Source organism: Quercus suber, unplaced genomic scaffold (assembly GCF_002906115.3).
Source record: "Quercus suber isolate HL8 unplaced genomic scaffold, Cork oak 2.0 scaffold_1020, whole genome shotgun sequence".
NCBI lineage: Eukaryota > Viridiplantae > Streptophyta > Magnoliopsida > Fagales > Fagaceae > Quercus > Quercus suber.
This window is the reverse complement of record NW_027070431.1, coordinates 14133-24907: the sequence shown is the minus strand read 5'-3', so window position 1 is coordinate 24907 and position 10775 is coordinate 14133. Positions and strand designations below refer to the sequence as shown.

Sequence of the window (10775 nt, the reverse complement as noted above, 5' to 3'; positions counted from 1 at the left end):
TAATAAGATTTTGTAGTTATTGCATAAAGAATTATAATCCTATATTAGAGTTTTTAGGGTAAGTCCACGATGGAACTCCTACAATTCTATCCATGCTTTTAAAATGAAATGATTAAATTTTAAAACTTTAGAAATGTTTAACCAAAGGTTTGGTTTTATTTAAATTATTGATAATATGAAAAAAAAACAAAAAACAAAAAAAAAAAAAAAAAACAATAGATAAGATTTTATATATTCCATGATTATCCTAAAAACTCCAAATAATTTTAATCCATTGGGTATCTATCTCTACATTCCATCAAAAAATTTACCTTTGGCGTTAATTAACTTGTTTGTTATCTTGGTTTTATTTGATTTAGCTCCATTGAATACCTATACGATTCCTTCAAAAAAATTTATCTTTAGTGTTAATTAACTTGTTTGTTATCTTCATGCTATTTGATGCAGCTGCACAATCTATAGGCGTAAATTATGGAACAGTTGCTGATAATTTACCACCTGCAACTGATGTAATAACATTGTACACCACCAATGGCATAGGGAAAATGAGGATTTTTGATCCAAATCAAGCAACCCTCCAAGCCCTAAAAGGATCCAACATAGAGGTCATTGTTGGAGTTGTTAACAATGACCTTCAAGGTCTTGCCACTAGTCCTGCAACTGCAAATACTTGGGTGCAAACAAACATAATTCCCTACCCTGATGTCAAAATTAGTTACATTGCTGCTGGGAATGAAATAAAGCCGAGTGATCCATTAGCCCAATACGTTGGACCAGCCATCCAGAACTTAAACAATGCAATTACAGCTTCTAATTTGCAAATCAAAGTTTCAACAGTAATAGACATGTCATTGTTGGGCAATTCTTCCCCCCCATCTGCAGGCTCATTTAGTGATAGTGCAAGTTCATACATAAATGCAATCGTTAGCATCCTAGTAAGCACTAATGCACCACTTCTTGCCAATGTGTACCCATATATAGCCTACACAAGTGACCCAACAAACATTAAGCTTGAATATGCCTTATTTACTTCACCAGGGGTTGTGGTACAAGATGGTAACTTAGGGTATCAAAATCTCTTTGATGCAATTCTGGATTCTCTCTACTCTGCTCTTGAGAAGATTGGTGGAGCCAATTTGACAGTCATTGTAACGGAGAGTGGTTGGCCATCAGATGGAGACAGTGGTGTAGCAGCAACAGTTAATAATGCTGGCACTTATTACAAGAATTTGATTAGTCATGTGAAGAATGGGACTCCAAAGAAGCCTGGACCATTAGAAACTTACTTGTTTGCTATGTTTGATGAAGACCAAAAGGGTCCAGCAGAAACTGAAAAGCATTTTGGTCTATTCTCACCCACCAAGGAACCCAAGTACCAACTAACTTTCACTTAAGACGTGTTTAGTATACGGTAATAAAAGACATTACAATGAAATAAATAAAACGATGGATTTAGTTTTAACATTTTTATACTATAATAAAAGATATTATAATGAAATAAATAAAACGTTGTATTTTGTTGTAACATCTATATTCATATCTATGTCTATATCCGTATTTATCTATTATATATATATATATATATATATTATAAAAGTTGAATCTCCAAAACAAAAGGATGCAAGCTGCGATGACAATGTCGTTTCCTTAAATTACATAACAATCATATGTGTCAACATATCTATTTATTATCATTTGGGTTTGAGTTTAGAAGAAAAAAAAATCCATCACATCAATTGAAATTCCAAATTGATAACACCTACTTTGACTCCAAGGCTTTACACCAAATCATTGGTTTGAGAAAGGGAATTTATAATTTAATCATTTTATAAAGGGTTTAGGTTTTTTTTTTTTTTTTTTTTTTTTAATACACCATTCACATTAGCGACTGAAATGAAGCAAGACATATAAATTTTGAAACTTTTATAATTAAGAGAGAAAATTTTAACCTATGTTTTGTTTCATTAAGCCATTCAAGGAGAGGCAAGAAAGATACTTGTGTCATAGCTACTGGACATGCTCAGTAGTGCCATCTTAACCATAATCCTTCGTTTTTGACCAATTATATAAATAAAAAAAGGAAAAGGAAAAATGGAAAAGAATTAGTAATAATTAAATGTATATGTTCCAATAAAATAAAGGTTCCATATATTTCACTAAACACAAAGATATTATTGAAACAATATGGTGATTTGGTGTCACAAACACAGTCTTCATGATAAAGAGAATAACAATGTACAGGCAATTGAAGTAAATGAACATTAGCTATGAAAAGAATTTGGCAAAAGTTCATTCAAATTTAATAATTGCATATAATATTTATACTGAATTTTCTGCAAAAACATAGGGATTTTAACAATGACCTATGACAGAAGGGAATTGCATCGGCATCACAATTTTTCTATGCATGAGTAGAAGATTTTTTTTTAAACTAAAATATTTGGCCTGGCCATATAAACACTACAAAAAAGGAGGGCTTTACTTGAAACAAAGGTCATTCTAAGTAAAAACTTTTACTTGTAATAAAAAATACAACTAAGTAATCAAATTATTATTTCACATAAATAGTCATTCTATTATGAGAGTATATCAAACAAGGTGTATATATGCTAGTAGATAGTACTTGGAAGAAACATTTTAAAACGTAAGTACAATTTTGAAACAAAGGTCATACGTTGAAAACCAAAAATATTATTTAAACTTTTTTTTAGAAGAAAATATGCTAGTAGATAGTGCTTGGAAGAAACATTTTAAAACATAAGTACAATTTTGAAACAAAGGTCATACGTTGAAAACCAAAAATATTATTTAAATTTTTTTTTTAGAAGAAAATATATTACTCAAAAAGTAGGCAATGCCACATTCAAGAAAAAACTGTGGTGGTGCGGACCGCAAGACATTATGACTGTACATCATGATAGAACTTGTAATATCAATAGAAATGTCTTTCTAAAATTATTTTCTAACCAAAATAGTCTCCATCCTTAATATCTGCACTATAACTCACAAAGAGAACTCTTTTGGCATGCACATTTCTTCCTAGCGTATAAGATACATATAATCCTTCCCTATATGTTATATTTGTGATCATAAAAAAATAATTTAAAGGATAAGCTGAATATTCTTTTGTTCAACAAAATTCAGGAATAATCTAGAAGTTTTAACTTATATGTCCTTTATGATGATATCATGCTTTGGTTTTCTTATAGTGTTATGTGAATTAAAATCAAATTTTTTTCATTGACATTCTTAGCCATTTCTGATAGGTTTCTGTTAGCTAAATTGATAAATATATTTTTTGTTATTATATAAAATATCTAAGTTCAAATCTCGTTTATACTAAAAATAAATTTATTGATGTTTCACTCTAATGTAAAGAGCAACTATCAATAATTAACATTAAGAATTTTCTTAGAAAAGTTATAAATTATAAAGAGGATTTTAAAAATAAATTTTAAACTAATATTGAGGACCAAACATGAGATTTAACTTAAAATATATCTTTTTACTCAAACTGTGGCCACATTCATGAAAAAGTGGGGTTGTGCTAGACGCATGACATTTTGACTCTAAATCATAGTAAAACCTGTAATAAAATACTACTTTCTTTCTTTCTTTCTTTCCTTCTTTTTTTTTTTTAAATAAAAATATCAATTTCTTCCAAATATTATTTTTTAACCGAATTAATCTTTAACCTGTTAGATTCTAAGGCTTTATAGGATCTAAATGTATTAAAACTTCAATGTGCAATGTTGGCAAACCATGATCAAAACTTAAAGTCTAGATTTAGGCTGCTCAAAGTGTGTTTATGTGTAAAGTTGGAATCAAGTAATATTATTCAATTTTACAAGGCTCGATTGATCGAAAATTAGACTTGATCAATCGAACCTCATGCAGATTGTTTTTTTTGCAGAATTTCCAACTCACGAGCCCAAGCCCATATAATGTGTAGGGTTTTATATTTTACTTCAAGTATAAAAGAAAAAACTCTAACCACGTTTTAGAGGTGGTTGATATGCTGTATGTGTGAATCTCTTGTGAGATTTAGAAGTATTTACCTTCATACACACTTAGGATTATCAAAATTAAGATTGATGTCGAGAACTTGGCGATCTCTTCAGTTGTTGTTTCAAGATCTTAAAGAAAACCCTAGTGGGAGTACTTATGGTTGTTGTGGATCAAGGAAAGAAGTAGTCCATGAACTCAGAGTTATCACGTGGTCAAAGTAGTAAGTTTTCTACTCGATGTAGCAATAGGATTTTAGTGGTCTAATTCTTATTATAAAACTTCAATTCTTTCATAGTGGATCTATTTTACTTTGAGGATAGCTAGGTTAAATCCTTCCTAGGTTTTTTACCGGTTTGATTTTCCTGGTTTATCATATTGTTGTGTTATTTACTTTTCTGCACTATTCACATGATATGATTTGAATGTGTTTAACCTAGATCTTATTAATTAACTAATTAATCAACTTGGCTTAATATTAGGTTAAACAACTTGTTCTAAGGGGACTAAAAACATACAAATAGTATCAGAGCGGGTTAGCTCTAGTATTTAGATCCTTTGATTTAAGAGTTGATCATGTTCCCCTGTTGTCATGGAACATGGTCACTCTCCTGTGATCCCACCTCACTTTGATGGGAATAATTATGTCTACTGGAAAGTAAAGATGAAAACATTCCTAAAATCTATTGATGAAAGAGTTTGGAATTCCATTAAATACGGATGGGAGAAGCCGACTACTCCTATAAGCGAGTGGCAAACTTCTCAGAAAGAAGCAGCCACTTTTAATAGCAAAGTCATGAATGCTATTTTTAATGCTGTATTTATGGAGGAATTCAAGAGAATCCCTAATGTTGAAGTTGCTCATACTACATGGAATATTCTCCAAACTGTGCATGAAGGCACAAAGGCAATTAAGATTAACAAATTAAAACAGTTAACTACTAGATTTAAAAGTATTGGAATGTCTGATGATAAATGTTTTGATGAATTCTATGCTAAATTGAATGATATTGTTAACTCTGCTTATAATTTAGGTCAAATATATGATCAACTTAAGATTGTTAGGAATATTCTTAGATCCCTGACTGAGGACTTTAGACCTAAAGTGACTGTCATTATTGAAAACAAGGATGTGGACTTCATCCCTGTTGATGAACTTGTAGGATCCCTTCAGTCCTATGAGTTAGACCTACCTAAGACAAACAAATCCAAATCAAAGGCTTTTAATTCAGTTGATGATATTGATGGGAATGGATTTGATGATGAACTTTCATCTACAGAGATTGCCTATCTTGCCAAGAACTTTAAAAACATTTTTAGGAACAACAACAGAAGGGCAAGAGGTAAAAACAATGTTGAACCTAGGAATTTTAAGAAGAATGAACCCACTAAAGTGAATAATACTGATAAATCTAAAGAGAAAGTAGGTCAAACATCTAATAATTCTATGGGTCAACAATGTTTTCGTTGTCTTTCTGAGTGTGGAGCGTGGAAAAAAAAAAAAAACAAAGATTTTTCCTTTTGTATTTTAATTTTGGACTTTATTTCAAGGGTTGGAAATTTTGAGATATCTTCTGTCTAAGGTTGTCATAGGATGCCCCCTCAAAAAAAAAAAAATGTTAAAAAATGTTTAAATTTGGAGGTAAAATTAGCGCTGTAGGGTAAAAACTAGCCTGCCTAATTTTAATAGTTTATTCCGAGGGTTGATAGGTTTATTTCGAGGATTTTAATGACCTTCGGAATAAAGCTAATCAAACTTAGTCATGCCCCCAATTTTTAGTGATGGTTTCGGAACTTTTTAGTTAACCCTTGAGAAAAGTGGGTTGAAACAAGTCAAGTTTATTGTAGTGAGAAGAGGGAGACAATAGTATGGATTTAAGGAGGGGGCTGTGTTGATTGTAGACTACTCATTACAAATATCTTGAGAAGGCATTTACCACTATATACTCAAATTTCTTCACTTCTTTAATTTTCACTTAGCCTATAACCACAAATCACATAAATGCCATAACATGCTTTAGATATTCAAAAGCCCTCTACAATATAATTAACATCCTTAATGAAAAATAAATTCTCTTGAGATATTATTCGCATGTAAAATTGCTTTAAAAAAAAGGTTTGGGGTGTTACATTACAATTCAATGACAAAGATTCTTTTGGATAAACAAGCAAGATTTTATTCAACCTCATAGTAGTCATGCACAAACAGGCAACTAAACAAGTGGCAGCAACGTAAAAAACAAAAACAAAATAACACCTCAACTTAATAAAAAGGAAAATAAGAGATAAGCCTCACTGGCTACTAAACTACAACCGAAACAAACAACTCTTACATCATAAGCAATAGCTTTCAGCAGCTCCACTTTACTTCTCACTTTACCATTGTGAACCTTTTAATGTTTATCCCCCCAAACATGATAAATGGCCGCCCCTCAAGCCAAATTACCTGTTGATACTTCTGAATGAGCACTGGTCCACTTGTCATTATTATTTGTTTGACTGAAAGCCTTTACAATGCTGGGATTTAGATCTTTGACCATAGTCGACATGCATAATTTATATTCTTCGCCTTCTTTGTTGACCTCGGTAATTTGAAGGTTTTGCAGGGACAAAATATTTGGCAAGATATAGGACTCCCACCGTTATGATGAAGCTAACTGCATATCCAATCCCCACTCCTTCCCATGAGAACCATCTTTCCTTACTCTCAACCTCAACCTTTGGTGGTTTTGGTAGTGAAAAGTCTTCAGGAAAAGTCTTCATACACACTTAGGATTATCAAAATTAAGATTGATGTCGAGAACTTGGCGATCTCTTCAGTTGTTGTTTCAAGATCTTAAAGAAAACCCTAGTGGGAGTACTTATGGTTGTTGTGGATCAAGGAAAGAAGTAGTCCATGAACTCAAAGTTATCACGTGGTCGAAGTAGTAAGTTTTCTACTCGATGAAGCAATAGGATTTTAGTGGTCTAATTCTTATTATAAAACTTCAATTCTTTCATAGTGGATCTATTTTACTTTGAGGATAGCTAGGTTAAATTCTTCCTAGGTTTTTTACCGGTTTGATTTTCCTGGTTTATCATATTCTTGTGTTATTTACTTTTCTGCACTATTCACATGATATGATTTGAATGTGTTTAACCTAGATCTTATTAATTAACTAGTTAATCAACTTGGCTTAATATTAGGTTAAACAATTTGTTTTAAGGGGACTAAAAACATACAAATAGTATCAGAGCGGGTTAGCTCTAGTATTTAGATCCTTTGATTTAAGAGTTGACCATGGTCCCCTGTTGTCATGGAACATGGTCACTCTCCTGTGATCCCACCTCACTTTGATGAGAATAATTTTGTCTACTGGAAAGTAAAGATGAAAACATTCCTAAAATCTATTGATGAGAGAGTTTGGAATTCCATTAAATACGGATGGGAGAAGCCGACTACTCCTATAAGCGAGTGGCAAACTTCTCAGAAAGAAGCAGCCACTTTTAATAGCAAAGTCATGAATGCTATTTTTAATGCTGTATTTATGGAGGAATTCAAGAGAATCCCTAATGTTGAAGTTGCTCATACTACATGGAATATTCTCCAAACTGTGCATGAAGGCACAAAGGCAATTAAGATTAACAAATTAAAACAGTTAACTACTAGATTTAAAAGTATTGGAATGTCTGATGATAAATGTTTTGATGAATTCTATGCTAAATTAAATGATATTGTTAACTCTGCTTATAATTTAGGTCAAATATATGATCAACTTAAGATTGTTAGGAATATTCTTAGATCCCTGACTGAGGACTTTAGACCTAAAGTGACTGTCATTATTGAAAACAAGGATGTGGACTTCATCCCTGTTGATGAACTTGTAGGATCCCTTCAGTCCTATGAGTTAGACCTACCTAAGACAAACAAATCCAAATCAAAGGCTTTTAATTCAGTTGATGATATTGATGGGAATGGATTTGATGATGAACTTTCATCTACAGAGATTGCCTATCTTGCCAAGAACTTTAAAAACATTTTTAGGAACAACAACAGAAGGGCAAGAGGTAAAAACAATGTTGAACCTAGGAATTTTAAGAAGAATGAACCCACTAAAGTGAATAATACTGATAAATCTAAAGAGAAAGTAGGTCAAACATCTAATAATTCTATGGGTCAACAATGTTTTCGTTGTCAAGGGTATGGTCATGTGAAATCAGAATGTCCTACATTCTTGAGATCAAAGGGTAAAACTATAGCTGTAATCCTTAGTGATGATGAAATTTCTGATCATGAGTCTGGTAATGATGAAGATGGAAACTTCATTACTTTCACACCTACTGTTATAGTTGATGAAAGTGCTGTGGTTGATAAGAACTCTTCTGATGGAAAACTCTCTGAGAATGCTGATTTGCAAGAAGCCTATAATAAATTTTGCAAGGTTGCTGCAAAGGATGCTGTGAATGTTGATTTAGGTTTAAAGAAAATTGCTTCTCTTGAACTTGATAAGAAAAAATTTGCTATTAAAATTGTTTGATGCTAATGAATTGCTTGATAAGGTGAAAACTGAGAACATGTTGTTGCTTGATAAAGTCAAGAACTTGGAACTTGAATTATCTGTTACTAGAGAATAAACAAATAGATCTGTTAGTTCTAAACTTGATCACATGTTGAGTGTTCAAAAGTCTCCATTAGACAAAAAAGACTATTATTAGTATTGAAAAATTGTAAATATTATCCAATTATTGATTTTACTTTCAAATTGTTATAATATAAAACTATTGACGTTTGATTTTTAGGTTGCCATTATAATATTTTGTCATATAAGCTTTTAAGACTTCATAATTTTACACATCATTGTTCAAACATTTATATTTTAATTATTCTTCAATTCTATTTTATATTTTGTTTTATCCCAATTCTATTTTATTCTATATTTAAACTTTCCATTATAATCCTATCAAAATTTAAGTAAAAAATAAAAAATCTTAATAATTTCCATAATTATCAAATTTCATACAACTATATATATATATATATATTATGTATAGAGAGGTATATGGTGTAGATAGTAACCCAAAGAGATCTTAATTGTTTCCTCAAAAAAAAAAAACACATCTTAGATGAAAATCTGTTACCAATTCTCCTTTTCCACCATGGCTTTTATAAGTAAGAAACCTGTTATGGCTGCTGTAAGATTGAAATTTATCAATCATCTTGTTGGCTTTATTCCATGCCAATTTGCTTGTAATTTAACACTTAATAACCCTGTATTTATGTGGGATCCATGTAAGGGTAGTGTGTGAAGACAATGTGAAGAAAAGCTCAAGTTTGTGCAAAGAAGCAGAGTTTCTCGACTAGGACTCGTGGCTAACTCTCGACTAGCAAGCCCCAACTGCAGGCACGTGAGAAGCACACAAGGGAGTTGAAGGGTCGGACAGCTGTCGCACTACAGGACAAAAGTCTCAGGCTGGCCAGGCCATTACCTCGTGACTTAAACTCGCAACTTGGACAAGCCACGAGGTCAAGCCGCCAAATTACCCTGTTTGGCAAAAAACTGATTCTTCGTATTCTAACACACCACTATATATAGACTCTTATACCCATGAAATCAATAGAACTTCCAAATAGAATTTTGTGAGAGAAACCTCTAGAGAAAAACAAGATTGCCTCATCCCCAATCTTCACTAAGAGACTCTACAAATTCCTCTACTCTCTTCCTCTCCATTGATACATCCTTGAGAAGCTATTGACCAAATCATTTTCTCATCACACCCACGTTTGTGAGAAGGTACATTTGGTGCTAAGGGAAGCAGTTTGGAAGGGACCAATGACTATTGGTAGATTCTATGGTGTATAGCGAAATCCGGTAAGTTAAAGAAGAAATAGGTTCGGCGCAACCTCGTTGAAGCAAGAAGCTTGGAGGGCTTAGTACACTGGGTAGATTAGACTTGTAGGGTCTTCTGCTGTTCATGTATCCCAACTACATTCTTTAGTGGATTATTTATCGCTTGGAGGGGGTAGAGAGGTTTTACACCGAGTGCTTCAGTTTCCTCTTCGATAACACATCGCGTGTTGTCCTTATGTTTGCATCTCTCTTCCTTTATCTTTGCTTTTTATTTTCTGTTGTGGATGTGATTATAATTGGCTTAGATTGTTTATCAATTTGTGTTTGGCTTATGTTCATTTTTCGCACGTTAATTGTTTGATTATAAGCTTGAATTGATCTTTTGTAATTGGGGGTCTAAACGTTCAAAGGTGTTTTACACGCATTTTGAACTTTCAGCTGCCTTATTACTACTGCTATTGATAACAAGCGAAGGAAAATCAGGTATGACTGATTGGTTGTTTGTATGGTATTATTATTTGTATTGCATTCACAATGTACAGTTACGCATGCCTGATATTAATACTACTTTTTGATGGCTTAGAATACAGGTTTGCATTATATTCTTTGCGATGTAACATATATATGATAGAAGGGAAATTTTGTGTTTTTTAATTAATGATAATTAAAATTATACAAATCTTGGCCAATAATACATCCTTGAGGTAATCTAAGAAAGCAGCTGAACTCTTTTAGATTTCCTAAATGACTCTAAATATATTAGTAATTTATTGTCTAATTATTAGGTACTCTTGAAGTACAATAACATAGTGCTATTTGTTCCCACATTCCTTACTAACTATGGTTTTTACCAAGTTTTTGTAGACTTCTAATTATTGTGTACATAATTACAAACTTATAATCCTTTATTAGAGGTTTTAGGGTAACTCCACTATGGAACTC

General features: G+C 32.2%; 1 protein-coding gene across 1 annotated transcript; it reads left to right on the top strand.

The window, feature by feature from the left end:
- Window positions 1-401: 401 nt before the first annotated feature.
- On the top strand, window positions 402-1394 carry LOC112000282 (glucan endo-1,3-beta-glucosidase; the record flags this gene model as incomplete). Its single annotated transcript, XM_024032381.2, has 1 exon — window positions 402-1394. A coding segment is annotated over one exon (993 nt), but the record flags the coding sequence as incomplete, so codon positions are not given.
- Between the last annotated feature and the right edge of the window lie 9381 nt (window positions 1395-10775).